The sequence below is a fragment of the Carcharhinus amblyrhynchos genome, chromosome 22, assembly GCF_965287045.1.
Source record: "Carcharhinus amblyrhynchos chromosome 22, sCarAmb.v2.hapA, whole genome shotgun sequence".
Lineage (NCBI taxonomy): Eukaryota > Metazoa > Chordata > Chondrichthyes > Carcharhiniformes > Carcharhinidae > Carcharhinus > Carcharhinus amblyrhynchos.
In genome coordinates this window covers 40713723-40739896 of record NC_137345.1, presented here as the reverse complement: position 1 = coordinate 40739896, position 26174 = coordinate 40713723, and the positions used below count along the sequence as shown (strand labels likewise).

At 44.2% G+C, this 26174-nt stretch overlaps 1 protein-coding gene across 3 annotated transcripts in view; it reads left to right on the top strand.

The window, feature by feature from the left end:
• The window catches only part of LOC145357087 (F-actin-monooxygenase mical1-like), a 119979-nt gene that overhangs the window by 82373 nt on the left and 11432 nt on the right, over positions 1–26174 (top strand). For 2 of the 3 annotated variants that reach the window (XM_080210192.1, XM_080210193.1), the window contains exons 21-26: positions 5498–5599; positions 9895–9965; positions 14315–15512; positions 22045–22148; positions 23210–23314; positions 25987–26080. In XM_080210192.1, the coding sequence (XP_080066318.1) occupies positions 5498–5599; positions 9895–9965; positions 14315–15512; positions 22045–22148; positions 23210–23314; positions 25987–26080 (1674 nt within the window). The remainder of the gene's footprint in view (positions 1–5497; positions 5600–9894; positions 9966–14314; positions 15513–22044; positions 22149–23209; positions 23315–25986; positions 26081–26174) is intronic. The other variant, XM_080210194.1, reaches the window with a different exon arrangement.

Here is a 26174-nt window from a genome sequence, read left to right as displayed (position 1 = left end):
ACCAATAATGCTACCCCTCTCCCCCTTCTACCTCCTTCTCTACTCCGACTAAAACATTTGAACCCCGGGACCTGCAGCAACCATTCCTGCCCCTGCTCTATCCATGTCTCTGAAATGGCCACAACATCAAAGTTCCAGGTACTGATCCACGCTGCAAGTTCATCCACTTTATTGCGAATACTCCTCGCATTAAAGTATACGCATTTCAAACCCTGCTCCACCCCACCCCTGCGATGCTGTGCATTGCAGTCCCCATCTATGCCCCCCTCACTTTCAACCCCTCTACCCAGGATCCCACCCCCCCTCCGAATCAGTTTAAACCTCCCTGCATAGCCTTAGCAAATTTACCCCCCAGGATATTGGTCCCCCTCTGATTCAGGTGTAGACCATCTCTCTTATAGAGGTCCCACCTTCCCCAGAATAAGCCCCAATTGCTCAAGTATCTAAACCCCTCCCTCCTGCACCAACCCCTCAGCCACGAGTTCAAACTTTCCCTCTCTCTATTCCTCTCTAAACAATCCCGTGGCACAGGCAAGAGTCCGGAGATAACCACTCTATCAGACTTGGCCTTTAGTTTCCACCCCAACTCCATAAATCTCTGCTTAATATCCCCTTCCCTTAACCTCCCTATGTCATGTGTCCCCACATGAACTATAACTTGGGGTTGATCTCCCTCTCCCCTAAGAGTCCTGAATACCCTTTCTGATACATCCCGGACCCCAGCCCCTGGTAGGCAACACACCAGCCCTGAGTCCCTACCTTTACTTCCAACTCTCCTATCTGTCCCCTTAACTGTGGAGTCCCCAATCACGAGGCCCAATCTTTTACAGCCCCTAACCACCTGAGCTTTCACACTAGGCTCACCCCCAGAGACCTGCTCCCTTTGGCTATCCCCAGTTGATTCCTCCTCAACTGTAGCCTCCAGGACTGAAAACCTGTTTTGGAGGGGAACAGCCCCAGGGGATTGTCCCCCCGATTGCTTCTTTCCCCTCTTCCTGGCAGTGACCCAAGACTCATTTCTAGGAGTGACTATCTCCTTATAACTCCTATCGATTTCCACCTCTGCCTCCCGAATTACGCGGAGTTCCTCTAATTCCATCTCCAGCTCCTTTACACGCTCCTCCAGAAGCTGCAATCTAACACACTTCCTACAAGTAAAATCACCTGAAACACTACTAGATTCCCTCACCACATACATCCCACAGGAGATGCAGCTTACTGCCTGAACTGCCATCCCTGAAGCAATTACCAGCAGAAAAATAAAAATAAAAAAAAACTTCCCCCACACTTATAATTTAGGTTAGAGGAGGTGGGAGGGTGGGATTCTCTACCAGTGTAGAGGATCGGGTATCCTCTCTACACTAATTTATAGGGTTAGGGGCCCAAAAAAAAAACTACAACTACCGGCAAGCGTCCTAGTGACGATTTCCGGTTTCTAACTAATTTAAAAAAAAACCGCTGAAACTCGCGACTTTAAAACTATAAATAAAAAGTTAAACAATATAAACAGAAAAATGTACCTTTTTGCTGCCTCCTCTCACGCCCAAAAATCGCTGCCTCTCGATACTGCTCCTCAGGAACAATGAATTTTGAAGTATATCATCATTCTTTCCCCGTTGCTGCGTCAAAATCCTGACATTTTTCTATCTTGTGAGAACGCCTTCACCACATAGGTAGTGCTGGTTAAAGAAGGCAGCTCACTCTTCCAAGGCTCTGAGAGATGTGCATTAGATGCCCTTGAAAGCAATGCTTGGATCCCAAGAATGTTTCAAGAATGGCCAGTGTAACTTAATCATCCTAGGTGCCTTTTGGTTTACCCATAGCATTCATTCAGTGCATCACAGGGATGAACCTTACATCACCAAATTGTTAGTTAACAAAATTCACCATCTCATGCCAATGTGACCATTAGCTTTACATAGATCTAAAAGCAAAATACTATCTGAATGCTGAAAATTTAAATGGAAAATACTGGAAAAGCTCAGCAAGCCTGGCAATGTTTCCGGTGAGAATGGATAAGAGCAGAAGTAGGAACAGGAGCCATTCAGCCCTTTTGAGCCTGTTCCACCATTTATTAAGATCATTGCTGATCTAACACTCACTAAGTCCATTTACCTGTCTTATTTACCTCTGTAATCCTTAATTTTCCTACTGATTAAAAACCTATTGATCTCAACCTTGAGAATGTTAAAGGATTCAGCCTCTACAACTTCCTGGGGTAAAGAATTCCAAAGATTCACCACTCTGAGACAAGAAATTCTTCCTCAAATCCATCTTAAATGAGCACCCACTTATTCAGTGACCATGTCCTCTGGTCTGACACTTTGCCATGAGTGAAAACATCCTCCCAATATTTATCATTTAACCCCCGAAGACTGTTAAATGTTTCAATCATTTCACTTTCATTCTTCTGAATTCCAAAGAGTACAGACCCAACCTGTTTTATCTTTATGGCAATTTGTCAATACCCAGGATCAACTTAGTAAACTTCCTCTGTACTGCCTCCAATGATACATGTTTCCTTAAATAAGGAGACCAAAACTACACAGTATTCTAAATGTGAGCTCACTTGTACCTTGCATAGTTGCAGCAACACCTCTTTACTCTTACACTGGCCCTATCTACACCAGTATACCTCCTCAAAGAGCTCTAGTAAATTTGTCAGACATGATTTCCCTTGCATGAAAGCAAGCTGACTCTACTTGATTTGAGTATGGGGGCATTTCACGCAGCGAGCTGGGTGACTCAGGCTGAGACCGTGCAGTGGGCTTCCAGCGTCGATGTCAGGGTTTACAATAGCTCCCCACTAGCGGGGAGCTGGCAGCCCAACCCTGCTGGAGTGAAAAGGGGCCATCAAGGTCCCCCAGGTGGTTAGGGATAAGGGGGAGTGTCCCCCTGGGTGTTGCCAGCTTGGCTTCCCGATACTCCCCAAAGGGCAAAGTGACAATGCCCAGAGGGCACCTTGCCACTATCCTTTGGGCATTGGGCAGTGCCAAGGGGGTGGGGCCAGAACAGGGACGGAGCATCTGGTGGGTGATCGGTGGGGGGAGGGTCCTGCTGCCACTCTGCATTTGTTGTTGACAGAGGAAGGGAGGACAGTGATTGGGATGCATGCAGGGCTGGTCAGCATTCGAACTGATCAGGAGGCTGGCAGTGTGTAGCTACTGTGCATGCGTGGATCTCGACACTGACAGATCAGCGCATGCACAGTAACCCACTCAGCACTATGCTGCTGACCTCTCCAGCAGGAATAGGCCCTGCCCACAGATTTTTAATGAGATTTACACCAGTGCACTCTGCAGTGCACAGTGTGGGAGATTCATTTTGAAAATCCCGCTGAAAAAACAAATGTATATATTCCAGTTTTTATACAAATTTGATGCTTAGAATTTTGAGAGAATCCCACTTTATATGAGTTTCCAACTGCACTGCTATTCTCTCGTTAATAATCTATTCTCATATATTTCCAATAACTGAAGTCTGACAATCTGGTCTTTAGTTTTCTGCATTTTGCCTCCTTCCCTTTTGAACAAGCGCACCACGTTGGCAGTTTTCCAATCCTTTAGTGCAGTTCCAGAACCAAAAGGATCTTTGAACAATTACTATCAATGTAATCAATGCATCCACAATCTCTGTAATTGGCTCCTTTAGGATCCAGGGTGCAAACCATTGAGTTCAGGGAACTTGACAACCTTTAACCCCATTAGTTTGTCTAAAATTAAATTTCTGATGATGGTAACTATTTAATTCCTTCCCCGTATATTTTACTATTTCTGGGATGCTTGTGCTATCTTCTATCATAAAGACAAATGCAAAATATCTATTTAACTTCTGTCATTTCCTTGCTCCCCATAATTACTTGCCCAATTTCATTCTGTAAGGGGCCAATGCTTTCTTTTACTTCTGTTTTTCTCGTAATATACTTTTAAAAAAACTATTTTTATGTCTCTTGCTTACTCAATAGTTTATTTACTCCTTCCTGATTATTTTGTATATATTTCTGCTTTCAACTTAATACCTTCTTTAACACTCCGGTTTATTCATGGTAGGTTCTTCCTTCCTTTAGAGTCTTTCCTTCTCATTGGGATATATTTTTTCTAGGAGCCATGAATTATCTCCCTAAATATCTGCCACTGCTCATCTATTGTCTTGCCCACCTATCTACTTGGCCAGTCCACTTTGGCCAATTCCATCCTCATACCTTTGGAATTCTCCTTTAAGTTTAGCACTGACATTTTGATCCCAATTTTGTCACAGTCAAGCTGGTCGGGATGCTGGCAGTGCAGGGCTACTGCACATGCTCAGATCTCGACACTGACAGATTGGCACATGCACAGTGGCCCACTCAGCACAATGCTGCCGGCCTCTCCAATGGGAATAGGCCCCGCCCCAGATTTTTAATGAGATTTACGCTAGTGCACTCTGCAGTGCACAATTTTTGGCAATTTTGTCATACTCAAACTAAATTCTATCATACTGTGATCACTACTTCTTAGGGGATCCTTAATATTGAGATCATTTATTAAACTTACTTCATTATACACTACCAGATCCACAATAGCCTGATCCCTAGATGGCTTCATAACATACTTCTTCAAGAAACCATCCCGAATGCAGGCTATAGGGCCAAGTTTTCATCTGCATACAGCGACATGGGTGTAACATGTCATGAGAGTCAGGAACCTGATTCTCGCCGGTGAAATTACATTTCCAGATTTTCCCTTGACAATAATGCAATGAGTTTCCCATCCACAAAACGCGAGAATCTCATTGTTATACATTTGAATACATTATTATTTAATTAGCCATATGGTCCCCTCTCACTGAGTATTGGCAAGGTTAACAACAGCTATTTAAAGGCATGAATTAATCGAGGGGGTCCCCTGGTAAAGGTTGCCCCCAGCACTGCACCCTGGCAGTATCAGGTTGGCACAGTGACGAAGGAGTAGCCATTCAGCGGTTGGTGGGGGAAGAGGGGAGTTTATAGTCACAGGGGGAGCTGGCATTGAGGGAGGGGAGGGGATGGCTGTTGCCCATTGGGGGCCTGGAAGGAGAACCCCTGATGACTGTGCTGTGGCAGGGGAGAGTTTATTCTCAATACTGACTAGGGAACCCTTTAACGAGGGCACCCGATCTCTGTGCAGCCAAACTTGCCAACTCTATCAGCCAACTCTTGCCAGACTGATACACTGCACACTCAAGATCTACTAAATGTAAAGAAGTAAAAACCAGACCAGAGGGTCCCTGAAGAGGCAGCTGGATTGAAGGTTTCAGTAGGTGAATACTCCGAATGGGCTAAATGGCCTGTGTGTGCTGGATATATCCTTGTGAATATTAACTAAAGGAGAATTACGAAGTAATTTTGAACCTGAAATGTGCATCTTTAGAATCAAAAAGTACCTACTATACTGGAAGAACCTTCTGTTTATTAGGAAGAACATTCTACTGTGTAGCACCACCTTCAGCAATAATCCTCTTGTCTTTTGTATTGTCACAGATGAAGACCGATGCACAAGTGAAGGTCTTCAAGATGCGAAGGAAGATGAAGAGCAAAGCATGGAAGGCTCCCGCCCATGTAATGAAGAACTGACAGAGAAAGGTGAGTCCATCAACATTGGAGAGATGGATCTGGAGAGGGATCAGGTGACTGATCCAGTTCAGGATTCTTGAATTGACGGCGAAAGTGTGATGACCTTTACTAGGCTAACGCCTAGCTGGCGTGCAATAGAGTTACAATACAAAACTGTCCTCACTGAAATGGGACAACTATCTTACCTATCGTTGTGCTGGGTCAGTGTCAATGACTTCACAGTGAAATGTGGCTCAATGTGGAATTCAGTGGCACTTATTATTGGAGGCAAAACAGAGCACACAAGCTCAAGTCAATGAATTGTAATTCATGATTCAATGCTTCATTTCAAATGGCAGATCAATTGAGTTCAGCCACAGAACATTCAGCATTCTCTATTCTTGTGGGGGCCCTTAGTAAGATTTGTTATCACCTGTGAAGGCTCAGCTTTGCAGCAGGTGGTCAGGAAGGCGAATGGGATGCTGGCCTTCATAGCGAAGGGGATTGAATATAAAAGTAGGGAGGTCTTGCTGCAGCTGTACAGGGCATTGGTGAGGCCGCAGCTGGAGTACTGTGTGCAGTTTTGGGCGCCGCACCTGCGCAAAGATATTTTGGCCTTGGAGGGAGTGCAGAGGAGGTTTACTAGGCTGATACCGGAGTTGAGGGGGTTGAGCTATGAGGAGAGGCTGAATAAACTAGGCTTGTACTCGTTGGAGTTTAGAAGAATGAGGGGAGATCTCATTGAGACGTATAAGATGATGAATGGGATGGATAGGATAGAGGTGGAGAGACTCTTCCCGCTCAAAAAAGACAGTAGGACTAGGGGGCACAGCCTCAAGATAAAGGGGGGGCGTTTTAGAACGGAGTTGAGGAGGAACTTCTTCACTCAAAGGGTGGTGAATCTCTGGAATTCTCTACCCGTTGAAGTGGTGGAGGCTGCCTCGCTAAATATTTTCAAGAAGCGGGTTGATGGGTTTTTGATAAGAGAGGGGATTAAGGGTTATGGGGAGAGGGCTGGAAAGTGGAACTGAGCCACGACAGATCAGCCATGATCTTATTGAATGGCGGGGCAGGCTCGAAGGGCCAGATGGCCTACTCCTGCTCCTATTTCTTATGTTCTTATGATGAACACCTTTCAGAGAATGAGTGTATACACACTCTTAATGAAGCTCAGTTGAATTTTTGATGTTGGACAAGTTTATCAAATGCTCCTTCTGTGCTGTAACCATTCTATAATTCTTCAGTATTGAGTGAAAATTCTTTCTTCACTCACTTCTCAGTTCGAGGCTGAAGAATTCCAGCATTTTTCCCTTACAATATGGATGTTTGTGAATAGAGTTATCCATTGCTTTCTGAAATAGGAACCTTGCAGTGTGTATGTGGTCATTTGGAAAGTCCTAAGCTTCCCAGGGCACAGATTTTTTAAGTCTTTAATTTTGCTTTCAAAACTGCTATTGATCAATTTTGGAGTTAGGGTTGGTGAAATTTGAAATTTAAGTCCACTTAAATCTAGTGGACTAGATTTAAGTCCTTTAAATCTAGACCTTAAAGGAGCAGTTGATATGCCATTGCTAGTTTTGTACCACCACTAAAGTGTCACTCACACACCATCCCTACCGAACCCTCTGTCAGCCCAGCCTTTCTTCCAGTTCACTGAATTTATGTTTACATTAAAACAGCATTCTCCATAAGCATACCAAGTCTCCTCTGAACATTGATCTACACTGTTGTATTTGCCATAATAGGATAATATGCTACATCAAACAATTGCCTGTGATGCGTCTCATTAAAAGTCACATAAGATGGCCATTCATTTATCTTGTCTTATTACATAGCTTGCATATTGTAGGCTAAAACTAACAATTGGATTTATTTACAGATAATATTATACAGAGCTGGCACATTACCAATAAAATAATTAGAAACAATAAAGATAAAATCAAATTTACAAGAGATTACGATATTTTTGTCTTGAAAGTATTTGTTAAAGTTCTGTTATGACTTAACGAATTAATTATGAATTAATGTCCATTATGAATTAAATGTTCTTTTTATGTATCATAGTATTAAAGATCCCCTCACTAAAAGTTGTTAATCAACAGGTTCAAATGTATAACTGAAAAACTTGTGCACAGAACCATTTGGCCAGCAGATTTTTAAATTCTTCCACAGGATGTGGGGATCACTGGTCAGGTTCTTGAGAACGTGGTGGTGAGCTGCTTTCACACATCATCTATACCATACCTATCTGTAGAAGTTTTAATCATTGATAATTTGATTAGTGACTGAGACAAGACCTCTACATTTGGCCAAAGTACAGAGCAAGATGTTATGCTGGGCTTCTAGCTCCATCTTGAAGTTTATTAAGAGAAAATACCTCCTATCTTAACTTTATCCATGTGTAAAATATTTTATATGTACAATTGTACTTATACTTTACAGTGGTCCCAAATCAATCATATTGTCCATTTTACAATCAATTTCATCTACATTCGATCAAATAATACATAGCAAGTATGTGGGACAATGGTAACATCTGAGAAGGCTTGATGTAGAGTGCAAATCAGCAATTGGAATCTTATATTTCACCAAAGAAGAGAATGCCTCTTATTGATTCCTCTGGTCAACTTTAGGGGTACCTTTAGAGGCCACCTTGTGGATGTAGGCATCTGTTAGGAGTTTCATTTGCGCCGATCTATGAAAAATGTTCACCGCTGAGAGACATCTTCAAATGTTTGTCCATCGTCACAGTCACAAAGTAGAATACATAAGTCAGCTTCACCTTTAAAATGACAGTCGCCACACTTTAATCCCACCAAAATTTCCCCCCCAAAATGGCTGCCATTTCATTCAAAATGACAACCCACAATTTGACTTGCGATTTGTCTCAAAAAAGTCTGAATATCCCAGAGCGAGGTTAAGGATGGAGAACTGGGCAAGTTGTTACGTGCGTGGAGATATATCACTTTTGTTAACAATTGTTAAACGTAAGGATGCTAAATTCCCTGGACTTTGTTGCAATTCCCGTGATGATGTAATCAAGTAATTTATATTTTAGACAGATTTCCCTTCTGTCGCGCTCCTATGTATTGACATTGCTAGTGAATCCAGTTTGTTTATTTTGATGTGAAATTGTGCATTTTTAAGTGAGAAATTGAATTGTAGATTGCACGTTAATTGCACAAACTCCAGTGTTTCACAAATGCAGATGTTCAGCCCAGCCCATGGGCTGTTCGTGCCAGCTGTTTCCTGATCAGTCTAGACTTCCATCTTCATTTTTTGCCAACATTTTTCCTAAACGATTTTCTTACCTGACTTTGTTGATGTGCAACATAAATGGAAAGTGCCAGACCCACTCAGCAGGTTCTTACTGGAGAAGAAACATCATGTTTCACTCTTCCTCAGATGCTACCAGAGTGTTTTCCAGCGTTTTCAGTTATCTTTCAGATTTCCGCAGTATCTTGCTTTCTTTGTATACCACAGAATTACTCAGTACTGATGGTTGTTTATGGAGTAAACCTCCTCGAATAAGACTGTAATCATTAATGGTGAGTGTGAATTCATTGCACACTAGAGAACTTAGAAACTTGCAACAACAGTTCACAGTGAAATAAGAGCAAATGTACTTCTTGCAAAACCAAAGAAACTAAAAGTTTCATAACATGAACCGCAGTAGAAATCTGATCAATTGAAAATCTCAAAAATGAGATTGCTATATTTCCGATAAACAAAGATATCAAGGGTTAGAGAATGGAGATGGGTAGTTGGAGTTAAGATATAAATCATACATGATTTTATTCAGTGGTGAAAGAAGCTTGAGGGACTGAATGGCTTTTTCCTGTTCTTCTGTTTCTGTACCCGGAATACTGCCATGCGATCTATTCACCGAAGTTTACACAGCAGTCATTTTGCTTTTGGTTAATGACAGGAGTTCCTCTTTTCATAAGATACTGTCTCTGCTGTTTGTGGACATCCCTGTTCACAAACCATCTCCAGCCCGGGGAGTGGGCAGTAAACTAGCCTCCTGCATCTGGCACACTGTTAACAGCTCATGAGTGCTCCAGTGTGACTCCCACCTTGCAGAGAAGCACCTAGTCTCCACACATCACTCCCCCGGTACAGCTGAGATCCATAACATGGAGAATTGTAAATGCAAAATCAAATCCTGTCTCACTGTAGCCATAGCACACGACAATTCCAACTTACTGCACTGTCACTGGCCATTATTCTGTAACTTAACAGCTTCCAATGATATGAAGGTATAAAATAAGCTTTCCCCTAACTTATTCATCTACCTTTGTGATAAAGTTCTTGTGAATTTACAGAGTATAGCAGAGTGCCTGCCATAAGGCATCTTACATCACCTGGCAGGAGCCCTTCACAGGATATGGATCAGGTATCATCTTACCATTTAGCTCTTGCTATTCTTGTGTCACAGTGCTTTGCAGTTCAGTGTACAGATAACAAACGTTGAAAATATTAAACTGGGCGTCGTAAAATATGAAATTTGTGAATTAAGTTTGCGCAGCATCATGATTAGTAAAACAGTGGTGTCACTGTTCAGCAGAACACCAATGATTAAAGTGCTCACCGCTTAAAACATCCACGTTTAAAAGCTGCTTATACTTAGCTTTTTGCATTAACACCAATTTCAAAGCTTCTGCTTATGCTGTGTCTGTTTTGCACAGAAGTAGCTGAGTTTACTTGTTATTGCTTGGCCTGTTCCTAAACTCCCTACTGTGCAGAAGGCCATTTAGCCCACTGAGTTTGCATTGACTGACTGAGCGTCTAACCCAGTCCCATCCTCCACCCTATCCCCATAACACCACCTCCCTTGCCCTATCCCCTTAGCTCCTCCTCCCTCACCCTATCCCTGTAACCTCACCTCCCTCACAGTAACCCCTCCTCCCTCAACCTGTCCCCGTATCATCACCTCCCTCACCCTATCCCCCTAACCAGTCCTCCCTCACTTTACCCCATAACCCTTCCTCCCTCACCCTATCCTCGTAACCCCACCTCCCTTACCTATCCCCGTAACCCATCCTCCCTCACCTATCCCCGTAACCCGTCCTCCCTCACCTTATCCCCGTAACCCTTCCCCCTCACTCTGTCCCCGTAACCCCACCTCCCTCACCCTATCCCCGTAACCCCACCTCCCTCACCCTATCCCCGTAACCCCACCTCCCTCACCCTATCCCCGTAACTCACCTCCCTCACTCTATCCCCGTAGCCCCACATATTTACCACAGCCAATCCACCTAACCTACACATCTTTGGACACTAAGGAGCAATTTAGCATGGCCAATCCACCTAACCGTGCAGACATGGGGAGAATGTGCAAACTCCACACAGACAGATACCCAAGGCCGGAATTGAACCTGGCACCTGGTGCTGTGAGGCAGAAGTGCTAACCACTGTGTCACCATGCTGCCCTCGTTAAGATGCTTTGAATTCACAAATAAGAATTATAAATAGAATATAATCGAATACCATCTTCTTAAAATCAAATGATCATTTGTGTACTTAAGCCTTTTTAATTCCCTGAAATAGCTTTCTGTGGTAGGCAGCTTATAGAATCTCAGGATTTATTGATAATTCCTGATTTTAAGATGATTCATCTACATGTAATTGTGCTCCTGTTACACCAATCATTGCACTTAGTAGGAAAATTGCATTTACTCCAACGCATGCACTAGAAGCAAATTGAAATGAAGAAAGACATTGTCACAGTTTATGGAAGGGGAATGTCTTCCTGAGGTGGCTCGTGCGGTCAACTTAGAGCAGAGGTTTTGGAGAAAGCTAATCCAGGAACTGAGGCTTCCCACATCCTACTGTGGTGACAATGCTCCAGTATCATGTTTCCCAATTGGTGCAGTGTCGCATTCTGAGAATACAATCTATCAACCAAAATAGCCTGGCTGTGAGTGTTCTTAAAGGGTCCACAACCTGAAGTGACTCTCGCCAGGTTTAATATTAAGAAGGTGCTGAATCTGTCACAGCATCTGGAACATATGGTGAATCAAATTAATTTGTGCCTTTAAGAGGAAGTTTACTGATCTGAGTTACTACATATTCTAATTGCAAACAGGGGAGATTGCTACATCCTTTCTTGTGTATCTCACCCGTCCCCTGTCCATTATCTTCTTGTTTATGCTGTTATGGCAGCTGTTTGTTGTGTAGTCCAGTCTTTTAAATGCCTCTTGAACAAGATGCAGGAACAAAATGCTGGCCCAGCCAGTGAACCCACATCTCAAGAACAGATAACAAAGCTTGCTATTTGACCATTGATTCCTCTCTCTCTCTCTCTCTCTGCCACTACTCTTTTCTCTGTTACAAGTTATTTCGTTTCCCTTTACTTTGTTTTACATTAACTTCCTCCAGATAAAGTATGTAGTTTTGGATACCCTCATCGGCCCTAGTTATGTCTGTCTGTTTGTAGGGTATGTGGAACATTCCATGTTCCAGTCTTACTTGGGTTCCCTCTGTTTTTCTGGTATGTCAGCGCGCTTCCTGCTCTCATCCAGAGCTGGAAAGGTCCATCAATTTGCTTCTAATTTCCATCCTTCTCACCTTCACATAGTCCACCTCCGACACTTCCCTTCCATTCTTTGACTTCTCTATCTCTATTTCTGGTGATAAAACTATCAACTACAAACTTACCAATTCACACAATTCATCTATACCTCCTCACACCCCCTGCTTCCTGTAAGGATTCCATTCTATTGTCCCAGTTTCTCCATCTCCATTGTATCTGTTTTGATGATCCCATCTTCCACAACAACGCTTCCAACGTGTTGTCTCATTTCTTCAAATGAGGACACCCTTCCTACCCCCACCACTGAGACTGACAGGGCCCGCAACTGTACCCAACCTACTTCCTGCACTTCTGCCCTACCCTTCTCACCCCTCCCAGAACTATGAAATGATTCTCATTGTCCTTGTTTTTCACCTCCCCAATGACCACATTTAATGGATCACCCTCCACTGCTTCAATGATCGTCAGCATGATGCCACCACTAAACATATTCTTCTTCTCCCTCTTCTGTCAGCAATCTGAAGAGACCATTCCCTTCCCCAATACCATGGTGAGCTCCACTATCATCTCCCAACAACTCACCCCTCTGCAAGGCACCTTTCCATATAAGCATAGACATAAACCCCTGCTCCTTTACCTCCTCCAAGGCCCCAAATACTCCCTCCAAGTAACACAGCTATTTATCATAGAATCTCTACATTGCAGAAGGCCCATCAAAGCTGCACTGACAACAATCGCACCCCCGGGCCCTATCCCTGTAACTCCACATATTTACCCTGCTAATCCCTCTAACCTACTTATCCGGGGATACTAAGGGGCAATTTAGCATGGCCAATGCACCTAACCCGCACATCATTGGACTGTGGGAGGAAACTGGAGCACCTGGAGGAAACACAAGCAGACACGGGGAGAATGTGCAAACGCCATACATACAGTGACCCGAGCTGGGAATCAAACCCAGGTCCTTGGAGCTGAGAGGCAGCAGTTCCACCGATCCATTCTGTAAACTTCTTTCAATCTAGTCTGCTACATTCGCTGCTCGCAATGTGATCTCCTCCATATTGGGGAGACCAAAAACGCAGAGTGACTGCTGTGCAGAACTGATCTTCCAATTGGACACTTTACAGTCTCTGAACTCAACACTGAGTTCAACAACTTCAGACCATCAACTTGGTCATCCATCGTAGATTCTTGTATCCTGTTCGTATGTTTTGCTTTCAGATGGTGTAGACCCATATTGGTTCAATATTTTGTTCCTTTAATGCTATCATTATTACCCTTTGCCTATTATTCTGTGACATCTTTGTCTTTAATCTCCCCTACCCTCTTAACCTATCCCAGACCTTCTTTTGCTCCACCTGACCTCCTCCTCTTTTGGCAACAACGTAAAACGCATCACATTCCTACCTCTCCTCAGTTCTGAAGAAGAGTCATATTCGATTCAAAACATTAACTCTGCTTCTCTCTCTCTCTCCAGGTGCTGCCAGACCTGCTGAGCTTTTCCAGAATTTTCTGTTTTTGTTACTCTTTTTCTTGCTCCTCCAAGTGGAAAGTTTAATGCTGCTGCTACTTGCAAATCAATCTCAAGTTTGAATCATTTCCAGACTGTCTAAAGCATGAAACTCTACTCCCCTCATTCCTACCTCTCTGCTGCTGTCTCTGCCTGTAAAACCCAAATCTTTGCAATGTCTAATCACTTCTTCTTTGTCCACTTTTCTTTCATTCTTAGTAGAGTCCTATACAGTGGACCATGGCTCTTGAACTAGACTTCCCAATGTAAGAACTCAATTTTCCCAACTTCCATGTCAGGTTTGTTAGTCACGGGTTGGAGTATGAGGCTTCTAGGCTCTGAAGACACATATTGCAATCTGGATGGAAGGTACTTGAGGCACTTCATCTAGAGAATTCACTCGATTATGTACCCGTCTCCTGGCCATCATCCACACTTTTCATTCATTCCTTTGTTTGAGTTATAGGCCCAGACTTCACTGCGAGGCAAAGCTGGCTGTTGTGTTGCGATAGGTTTCTCAGGAACCTGTTCCCAAGCGCTGTTTTAACCCATCGCTTATTTAACTTCTGTATCGTCAGCTTAACTCTCTGATAGGCCACAAGCTGTGCTGAATAAAAGCAGCTTCACCTGCTCTGAAAACATTCCATTTCTAACCATCCATTTTTTGTTATCACCTTTCCATTGTCCTGAAAATCCGCAGAATTTTGTTTCTCATCCTATGGTAGAACATCAGTGGTCCAAAAGTGGGATCTCCATGGCATTTGGATCTAGCACTGACACCAATTTTACTACAGGATCTGAAGGGAATTCCATGGATCATAAAAATATTGCTGAACCAGTCAACAGAGAATATTGCCATCATAGTGAAGAATCTCCATCTCCAACATCAAACCAATCTGCATATCTCAGTGGTACAAACAACACCGCATCTTCCTCTGATAAACTCCTGCCTGTGCATGATCATGCCATGCCTTTGGGCAGCAATGCTGAGAGATTTAGTACCTGTCAGCAGAAGCAAAGTTCAATTGTTGATGAGATCTCCATACCATTACCCAAGATCTCTGAGCCCCACACCAACGAATCACCACCCTTGCATTCTACCAAAACCTTACACCTGGAAGATGCCAGCAGGACAGGCGATTGCAAAGAAGCTTCCTCATGTGAACAGCTGGGTAACATGCCTTGTCTAGGAGTTGAAGAGAATGTAGAGGATGCTGATAGGGAATCAGTGTCAAAGGAATTTCCTTTGGCACATCTTCATTTTGAATTAGCCAGGGACGAGGAGAATGACAATCACAACACCCCCATGAAGAAATTGGTTCTTTCACCGTCCATAAAACACAAACTTGCCAGCCTAAGTGTAACCTCAGACTCTGATTCAGAAAGTCAGGAGGATGATACGCAGCCCAGGATTCAGTGTGACAGACTACCATCCGAGGGTGCGAGGCTCCATCCAGAAAAGGCAGCAACTTGCACCTTTGTAGAATCTGAGAACTCAGACAAGGAATGGGATTACGCCGCACCAGTCACGGGCACAGGAGATCACAGAAGTCTCAAAGAGCAAGAGAGCAAAAATCAGATTTATTGGGACGCACCCAGGCCTGACCTGAAGGACAAATCTAGTCCGAATGTAGGTCAGCCCTTGCCCACCAAGGACAACTCTGAAATCTCAAAGAATAAAGCCACAGGGAAATTAAAAGCCAATGCAAAGCCAAGTGAGAAAGACTTGGCTTCTGAAACTCCAAATAAATCAAAATTGATGGTTTTTTCATTTCGCCAGAAGTTTTCTCGTAGATCAAGAAAAGAGAAGGGAAATAAAGAGCAGGAAAGTGTCACTGTTCATCATCCAAAGGCAGAGATATCAGCAATCCAGGAGTCCTCTGCTCCTCAGAAGGAAGGTAAGGATTCACCTGGATCTAGTTTTTGTTTTTATTCCATTTTCTAGGGATAAGGAGCTACAATAGCAATGTGGGGATGGGCTCGACTGAGTGGTTTAGCAAAGACCATGCTAACAGGTTCACAACTTCTTACCAAAGGAAATCACCACTTACGATGTTAGTCCACATAGCGAGCAGAGCATTGCTTCCCTGTGCTAGACAGTATGAGCAACTTCAGCATTGAATTCCTGTTTATTGTGTATTCAAATGCAATGCTGTTGTGTTGATGACCATCTCAAAAATGAGACGTTCTTTGCTTTTACAGAGGTAATAATCCAAAGAAAACAGGGCTATTTACACATGCAAAACTAAGCAGGCTTTTCATATATACAGCGCAATCAGCAAGTGACCTCAAAATCATTCCAATTTCAAGCACTTTTGCACAAACTCAGGCGTGTGCACATGATTCAGTAACTTTGCTACATGCTGTACAGAGAACAGGAACTCAGTTGCGCAACCAGACAAGCACCAGAGAGACTATACCCCACAGAGCTCCACCAGAGAGACTATACCCCATAGAGCTACCCCATAGAGCTCCACCAGAGAGACTATACCCCACAGAGCTCCAGCAGCGAAACTATACCCCGCAGAGCTCCACCAGAGTATAGCTCACAGAGCTCCACCAGAGAGACTACACCCCACAGAGCAGAACCAGAGAGACTATACCCCACAGAGCTCCAGCAGTGAAACTATACCCCACAGAGCTCCACCAGAGAGACCATAGCTCACAGAACTCCATCGGAGAGACTTTACCCCACAGACCTGCATCTCAGAGATTGACCAGATGTAGAGGAGCAGTATTCCTACTTATAATTTACTCCTCCGAATAATGGATATTGTAACGTTAATTGTCACATATATTAAGCCAACAATAATAAAGATATACTTACCGGGAACACATACAATAAAATATCTTAGCCAGTGAACGCATGACCTTACAGTTCCAAGTTCAGTGTACTTGGGTGGATCTGATTCTCATCAACTTACAAGTTGCAACACCACCTGTTTAAGCCTTGCTTTTTATCCTTGACGTGTATCATAGTTACATTACGTAGTTGGTTTGATTGCACTGTCCTTGCAATCATTGGATCATAGTTCCCTGACTGTTTTCACTCCCTACCTTTCCAGATGTTTTGTCTTTCTCAGGCAGTTGTTTATCTATAAGCCAGGCCTCAAGGTGTATCTGTGAATGAACCGATAAAGGACGCTTTTCTAACTGCTCTTTGACCTTTGCAGTGAAATTTCTAATGATTAAGTCTGTACCAAAAAATTACACAGGCACAAACCTTGAACCCTGACATGCTTATAGAATTCCTACAGTGCAGAAGGAGGCTATTTGGCCCATCGAGTCTGCACCGACAACAATCCTACCCAGACCCTATCCTCGCAACCCCATGCATTTACTCTGACAATCCCCCTGACACTAATGGACAACTTAGCATAGCCAATCAAACTAACCCACACATGTTTGGAGTTTGGGAGGAAACCGGAGCACTTGGAGGAAACCCACGCAGACTTGAGGAGAATATGCAAATTCCACATAGTCACCCAAGACCAGAATCGAATCTTGGGTCCCTGGAGCTGTGAGGCAGCAGTGCTAACCACTGAGCCTTATTGCCCATTTGATTCCAAGAGCATCACAACTGACCCCAGAATCCATCTTAGATCCACACACATATACGTGACCCCTTGGAGGACAACAGACAATGATCCAAAGCAGGTAATGAAGTTGACCCCAGCCTAAAACAGGCAAGTTGTAGCACCCCAACAACAGCAGTTTGCATTTATATAGCACCTTTAACCTTGTGAAAAATCCCAAGGTGCTTCACAGGAGTGCTATAAAACAAAATGTGAAACAAGTCACAAACGAAAAGGCTGGTCATGGAGATAGGCTTTAAGGACTGTCTTAGGGGAGAGAAGCGAGGTGGAGAGAGGGAATTGCTGAGCTTGGGATCTAGGCAACTGAATCCAATGGTGGAGCAATTAATATTGGGGATATACAAGAGGCCAGAATTACAGGAGTGTAGATATTTCTGAGGGTTGTGTCGCTGGAGGAGATTGCAAAGACGGGGAGCGGTTTGAAAGGGTGAGAATTTGCTGAGGTGAGATCAGCTAACACAGAATATGCAGAGGAGAATCATTCTTACTAACATCCTACTCTCACCTCTGCTTGCTCGTCTGACCTCTGCTCGCCTCACCTCTACTCACTTCACCTCTACTCGCTCGTCTTACCTAGGTGGTAATAGATGTTCTGTGGTTGCCCACAGCTATGCTACAACAGACTGGGAACAAAGTGTTCCTATTTCAGGTTACTGTCTAGTAGATCGGAGGGATTGGATATTTCTCCACAATATAGGGTGCCATTGATTACACAAACATGGCCCTGTGGGTGCTGCGTGTCCATGTTGCTTTAGGCTGCAATTGAGAGAAACTTTGCTCCTTCATCATCTGAGTTGTGTGACCTCAGGTCATGAACCCAGGCGGCAGTCATGATGCTGCAATTCTGCAGTAACTCACTGTGTCAGCTGTGTTTGAGTCACCACAAGAACTTAGAGAGAGAGACACACACACAAACACATACACGCACGTAGCATGCAAATCATAACTGTCATGATGCCACATTGAGTGTGATAAAACAAATTCTGACATGCTAATTATTTCCACTGCCCTGGGCTTCTGTGAAGGCACAGTAAGTAGCCTCACAACACCAGATTAAAGTCTAACAGGTTTATTTGGTAGCATGAGTTTTTGGAGCGGTGATCCTTCATCAGGTGAGCACCTCACCTTCAGTCAGTGGAATGTGAAATATAGGCTGGGATTGTCTCATCCCTCCCGCAGAGGGTTTGGTGACCAGTGTGAGCGGAGCATTTAGCAGGAGTCAGGAACTTGCAATCGTTCCATTGGTGGGTCGGCTTTCCCCCTGACTGGTGGTGTGAAAGTCATTTACATCTCATGAATGCGTATTAAAACAGTTGCCTGCCAGCATCCTATCAGGCCTTACAATCTTGTGTCAGGCCAGCAGGAAGCTGTGTCAGTCTAAATCCCAATAGCTGAAGGGTGGTGTGCACAATATGGTTCTTGGTTAACCAGAGAGTTCGGGGTCAGTGCAACAACCTTTCTGCCGTAACACTGTGCTGCTCCTGATGTGCTGAACAGCACTCAGCTGGGACAGACCAGGTCCTGCCCTTCTTCTCCATGCTGAGCTGTTCTTCATGGACAGTGGTATTGGACCCATGGACCCTCCTGGTGTCGCTGTCTCGGGTCAGTATTGAGCCTGGGATTGGGAAGTGCAGAGGCCTTCTTCCCCTGGTACCTAACAGCAGTGTCTAACTGGACAGCAGTGTGCTACAGAACTTATGCAATCGCAGCAACAAAGGCCCAAATTTACCCGAATTGCAAGGTGACGTTAGGTGGTTGGGGTTGGGGGGAGGGGTGCGATGTGGAAAGAGGGCTGTGCAAGGAGAGGGAAGTGTGAGACCTCACAGTGGCAGACAGAGGGGCAAGGAACTGGATGAAGAAGATGAACAATAGAAGGCGGAGTGAAGACTGAGGGGAGGGAAGCTAGACCCTGACAAGGCTGCACTGAAAAGCTCACAAACAAGGCGGTCAAAGAGATACCACATGGTTTACTGGAAGGGGATGGATGAAGACACCAGATGTGATGGGTAGAGGTCCAAGAGGGGCATGGGCAAGTGATTGACTTGGAGGAGGGTTGTTGGATTGGACAATAGGCTGCCTTTTCTATCTGGGAAGCTGACATCCTGCACTGTCTGGTGAAGACAGATGAGCTGGAGAGAGTGATGTGAGTGTGCTGGATTGGTGTTTAAATATGGCACCGGAACTTTTGGAAATGTCAGCTGACAGCAGGCAGATGAATCGGCTGCTGGCCTGCGAGGTGACCCGGAGGTAAACCTAACTCTGCAATAATGAGGTTTCAGATACAGAATCTGGTCGGGATCCTGCCATTCTGGTCAGTGGGAAAGGTGCTGCCCGAGCTTCCTGCCACTGCACTTAGTCTCCAAGTGGAAGAATGCCACCAATTAGAAGTTAGGTCATGGGGACAAATTAACTCATCCGAACACTTACAGGCCCATGTAACGCTGAGTTTCAGTTTGAATACTGCAGTACTACGTAAGACAGTGAACACTAGATAAAATCTCATCACTTATCTGCGTGGTTGTTTGTGGCTAATTCATGTGACTCTGCTCTTTGTTGTGTCTACGTGCTGAAAACTCATTGGTCTGTGCTGCTACTGTGGCAAAGGGAGATAAAACCAGAGGGTCGTTTAAATGGTGTTGGTCACGGAGATGGCAATATTCATTGGTTTTCAATGTCCAATGATATAAGCACTGTTTGCATAGTAACATCTGTCCAAACAGTGTAAGGCTCCTTTGTGAAAGATATCTAAGAGTATAAGATATATTTGTTCGTTTGGGCTGCTTCACCATTCAACAAGATCATAAGAACATAAGAAATAGGAGCAGGAGTAGGCCATCCAGCCCTTCGAGCCTGCCCCGCCATTCAATAAGATCATGGCTGATCTGTCGCTGCTCAGTTCCACTTTCCCGCCCTCTCCCCATAACCCTTAATCCCCTCTCTTATCAAAAACCCATCAACCCGCGTCTTAAAAATATTTAGCAAGGCAGCCTCCACCACTTCAACGGGCAGAGAATTCCAGAGATTCACCACCCTTTGAGTGAAGAAGTTCCTCCTCAACTCCGTTCTAAACCGCCCCCCTTTTATCTTGAGGCTGTGCCCCCTAGTCCTACTGTCTTTTTTGAGCGGGAAGAGTCTCTCCACCTCTATCCTATCCATCCCATTCATCATCTTATACGTATCAATGAGATCTCCCCTCATTTTTCTAAACTCTAACAAGTACAAGCCTAGTTTATTCAGCCTCTCCTCATAGCTCAACCCCCTCAACTCCGGTATCAGCCTAGTAAACCTCCTCTGCACTCCCTCCAAGGCCAAAATATCTTTGCGCAGGTGCGGCGCCCAAAACTGCACACAGTACTCCAGCTGCGGCCTCACCAATGCCCTATACAGCTGCAGCAAGACCTCCCTACTTTTATATTCAATCCCCCTCGCTATGAAGGCCAGCATCCCATTCGCCTTCCTGACCACCTGCTGCACCTGCAAGCTGGGTTTTTGCGACTCATGCACAAGGACCCCGAGGTCCCTCTGCACCGCCGCCTGCTGCAGTTTTTCGCCCCGTAAGTAATAGTCCTTCCTACCATTCTTCCTACCAAAGTGGACCGCCTCACACTTGCCAACATTAAATTCCATTTGCCATTTCCTGGCCCAAACGCCCAGCCTATCTAGATCCTTCTGCAGACTCTCCACACCCTCTGCACAATTTGCTGAAAATCATGGCTGATTTTCTGTCTGACCTTTCCACACTTTTCCAATATTCTTTTAGTATCCAAAAATCTATTGAACTACGTCTTGAATATTCTCAGTGGCATGTACCCCCAAACCTAGATCCACCCTGTTAAAATGCAGAGGTGATTTTTCCCTCTGTTCGATTTTAGAACCACTCAAAGGGATATACCTCACCTTGTAATCTTATACGCGTGTGTGTGTGTGTGTGTGTGGTAGTAGAAAGTCATTGGTTTTGGTTAATTACAGCAGGATCTGACACTCTCTATTGTGAGCAATTAACAGGTCTTTATTTTTAAACTGGTGACAACCTTATTAAAACAATTAACAAACTGAATAAAACCCCAATAGAATGCTGTTCAAATATTACAAGACTCCTTCAGGAATAATGAAATAAATCATTACAGAATTCAGTCAGTCAACTACTATACAAACAAGCATCTTTTGGAAGTATGAACTTTCTTCAGTAATGCTCAGGCCTGGAATGCTTTCTGAGTTGGTATCTGTCTGTATTTAAAGGTGATTTTATGAAGACATCCATGATACTCCAGGATTTACATGAGAGCCTCACCTTTCCCTCCTTCTGACTCAAGAGGCGGCAAGCATTCTCTGCCAAGTTACGCTCCCACCTCCCCATCCCCCAAGTCTGGATTTATGTACCTGGAATTACCTCATAGTATTCCTGCGATCTGAGTGGCTTGAGGCTGTCAACACCCTCAGATTTGAATTTCATTGGTTCTGTGTCTCTGTGTGCTTGCTTTAAAATCAATGGTCCAATTCAAAAACCTGTTTTGGTTAGGTTGGAGCACTGACTGCTAGGCTTTGATACAATATTGCAAAAATCGCTTCTGCAGCCTGCACTCTGCAATTTAAAATCCATGCACAGAGACACCTTTTTTTAAAGAGACAATGCTGTACGATTTCTTCTTTTGGTTTTAGCATTTCTTTTCGTTTTTTGACATTTGTCACTTACCACATTTTTAACCCTACATGTGCAACTTCACAACAATCCACACTCACATGGAGCCCCTGCTCCCTGAAGCTCTGCTACATTGTGCTTGATCTCCCACCAGAGCCAGGGATCTTACTGTACGATTCTGTTTCTTTTATCCAGTAATATCTTACAATCTGAGTGACGAAGAGGAGTCGGATGAGGAGGAAGAGGAGTCCCTTAGTGATGATGAGATGAAATCTAACACTGAGCCACCAGTGAAAACTGTGAGTATAAGTGACTCCATACCTGGGATTCACTTTATTTTCCATCTAACCTCTGTATTCAATCCTGATGGAAATAACTAGGCAGTGGTATTGTCACTGGATAGTAATCCAGAAACTGAAGGGGACACTCTGGGGACCTGGGTTCGAATCCCGCCATGGCAAGCAAAAATCTGGAATTAATGTGACCATGAAACCATTGACGACTATTGTAAAAACCCATCTGGTTCATTAATGTCCTCTAGGGAAGGAAATCTGTTGCCCTTACACGGTCTGGCCTACATGTGACTCCAGACCCACAGCAATGCCCTCTGAAATGGCCATGCAAGCCAGTCAGTTCAAGAGCATTTGGAATGGGCAACAAGTGCTGAGCAGCCAGTGTGTCCACATCCCCATGCATGAATTTTTAAAAAAACTTAAAACTGCCTGTGGGGGAGTCGTTGGAATGAGGGGCAGTTTTATATGCTGTCCAATATTAGTCTGCATTGATGTCAGCAGAGGGTGATTCATCCACAAATTAGACTGACGTTGCGGGTCTCCATTCCTGAGAAATGAAAAACCTTTCTGGCCTTTTGCATATTTAAGTATTTCATATTGGTCTCTGTGAGACCTGGTTTGGCTTAGTGACAGAAATCAATGGAAATAAGAATGGGGAAAGTTGTCAAATGGGAATGGCTGTTTTTACAGTATCATGCAAAGTCAAGATCCACCCAGGTTTTTGCCCAGACGGACGGGGTGTTAGTCCCTTCTGCTGTTGACCGTAAGGATTCTGAATCAGACCGCAGCTTCCACCTAGCATCTAAAGAATACAAAGTCATGGCATGAAATGGCTCACCATTGAACAAGGTCCATGGGACTCTGCCTGAGCACAAGAGAGGGTCTTCTGGGAAGGAGGCAAACCTAACTAGCTGACTCAGCCGCAGTGCACACTGACTGATGGGAGGCTCTCAGCGCAGTTGTATCTGCTACCCGTGTAGTTTAAACTGCCCCACACACAAAATATATGTAAATCTGCATTGTCAGTGAGAGCTGAAACTGAAGCGAAATTGTTCCCTTTCTCACAGATACTAAGTCCGGAGGAATCCGCTGCAAGGCGAGAAACATTGCGACTGCGAACTTTTGAACGGCGTGCAAGGCAGGAAGAAAAGGCGAGGTTACTGAAAGCACAGGTAATGTGGGATATGAGCTACCTTCACATTCCAGATTACCACATTGCACCCCCTTTGGATCAGATAACTCATCCCACTGCAACATTCACAAGATTAGCTCCTGGAACAAGATGGTGGCTTTAGGTTCTGCACTCAAACTGATTGCACTGCACATGAGCCTGTGTCAAATAAATCAGATATCTCTCAGTTTGTGCCCCCACTGGCTTTGCAAAGGTTATTGTACGTGACTATATAGCACAGTTTCATTAAACCAAGATTCAAGCTTAATGAGTCACCTTCAGCTTCCTTGCTCTGTTGACCTGAGTAACCTGTCTCAGTCACCCCGAGCTGACATCAGATGTAGCATTGTGAGTTGTTCTATGGACTGAGTTCTAGAATTTCCTCCCTAAACCTCTACTCTTTTAAGACACTCCTTAAAACCTAACCATTTGAGTAGTGTTGTAATGATATGCCATCTTTGATCTGTGTTTTTTTTTATTCATTCACGTTTCCATTCCATAACTGCTGCTGCTGAAAATCACCCAGAAACCTGCTTATAGGACAGGTTTTCTTGATTTTCTCAGTAAACACTGGATCGTACGTAATCTGAAGTCAGACACTATTGTTTACATGGAAGACTGGTTGAAATGTGTTCCTTCAGTCTAGCAGATGACCAATTTATCAGATAACATCAGCTCCACATTAAATATTTTGATTTTAAAAAAGAGACTTAAAAGAATTGGATTTTCACTTTTCACCATCTCAGGAACAAAGTGATTTATAATGCATGAAGTTATTTGTGCCGTGTTGTCCCTGATGTATGAAGGGACATTTTAACAAAGTCAGTTTTGAAAATAAATGTTCTGAGTAAGCTAATCCTCGGAATATGTTGTGCTTGTGTAGTTTTGTATCCTGTACAATTACTACACAATCTGACGAACCCTTTCATTAGTCGACCCGAACATTAGTGAAGTTTCACTTTGGGTCCACAGGCAACAGTCTGTTTAATTTAGAGTTGACCACAGATAGGAATCAGTTATCTGACCTACTTTACTCCACACCCCTATGCTTCCTGTACTGGAGTGTGATATACCTCCCAACCTCGAGTGTGATATACCCCCCAACCTGGAGTGTGATATACCCCTCAACCTGGAGTGTGATATACCTCCCTACCCTGAGTGTGATATACCCCCAACCTGGAGTGTGATATACCCCCCAACCTGGAGTGTGATATGCTCTCATACTGTTGTGTGATATACCCCATGCTGCAGTGTGATGTGCCCCCAGTAATGGAGTGTGATATCCCCCCCCATGCTGCATTGTGATGTGCCCCCAGTAATATCCCCCCCATGCTGCAGTGTGATGTGCCCCCAATAATGGAGTGTGATGTGCCCCCAGTAATGGAGTGTGACATGCCCTGCTCAAAAGTGTGACGTGCCCTAATACTATTGTGGCGTGCCCTGCCCAGGAGTGTGGCGTGCCCTAATACTGAAGTGTGATATAACCCTAAACTTGAGTGTGATATGTCCTGATACTGGAAAGTGATATATCCTGATGCTGGAGTGTGATATACCCCCCCATGCTGGAGTGTGATATACCCCCCATATCCGAATTCGATATATCCTACCTTAGAGTGTGATATACCCTATACTGAAGTGTAAATCCCCATGGTGGAAAGCTCTCAACAGTGTCTCCCGTGGTTATGCAGTGCAGCATGAGGTATTGATAAGCTGCTTAATGGAACTGGACCTCAGCACATTCAGATTTGTAGGTGAAAGAGTAACACCCATTTCCACCAATCGTGCCAACCATTAGGCATCAATGCTCCAAGCAAAGTCCGCTTGGATATTTCACTGTTTGAAATAGGTACAACTTGTGCTGGTGAATCGCCCCACAGAATAAAGCCAGAAGAGGGTAATAGATGGATTTACGGATTGTGATTAAAAACAAAATATGCTGGAAATTCTCAGCAGGTCAGGTAGCATCTGTGGAGAGAGTAAGAGTTAATGTTCCAGGATGTGATAACATTTCATCAGATGATGGTTGTGGAAATGTCGAATAGTTGAGATGTTAAGATTGCTTTGCAATCTGAGAAGTTTATATCATTAATCATAGAGATGGGGGAGAATTTCTGTGGCTCATTTCCTCATTTAATGAAATGAGGTAGAATCCCAGATTGAGGATGTATGGAGAGAATGAATGCTCAAATCCTGCGTTTAGGGATTGTGATTTTAATCTGTGTCCAGTGTTTCAATGCACCAACTGGATCCACTCTCCTACTGAGCCCTAAACCTTCTGTTCTCTTTAAATTAGCATTTGAACTCTTTTATCATGATCTCCTGGCAATCTCTCTCGCATTCTGTTCTCCTTCTGGGATTTTCTTCTGCATCAAGCCCGCGTCTTCTCCTGCGTGAGCCTGTGTTTTCTCCTGCGTTGAGCTTGTATTTCTTCCTGCATCGGGCCCATGTTTCCTGCTGCGTCGGGCCTGTGTTTCCTCCTGTGTCGGGCCCGCGTTTCCTGCTGCGTCGGACCCGCGTTTCCTGCTGCGTCGGGCCCGCGTTTCGTGCTGCGTCGGGCCCGCGTTTCGTGCTGCGTCGGGCCCGCGTTTCGTGCTGCGTCGGGCCCGCGTTTCCTCCTGCGTCGGGCCCGCGTTTCCTCCTGTATTGAATCTGTGGTTTCTCTTGGAATTATAGATGATTCAGAGGCGGTTGGAGGAGATTGAACAGATGTTCCATGATTTGGAGCAGCGAGGCATTCACCTAGAGCAGGAAATGCGCAATAATCGAGGTATGAATCACAACATTTCCCACACAATCACATTTTATCAAGCTCTCTTTGTGGAAAAAGTGTGATAAAAGTTTCTCCTAATCGGAAGGTCATT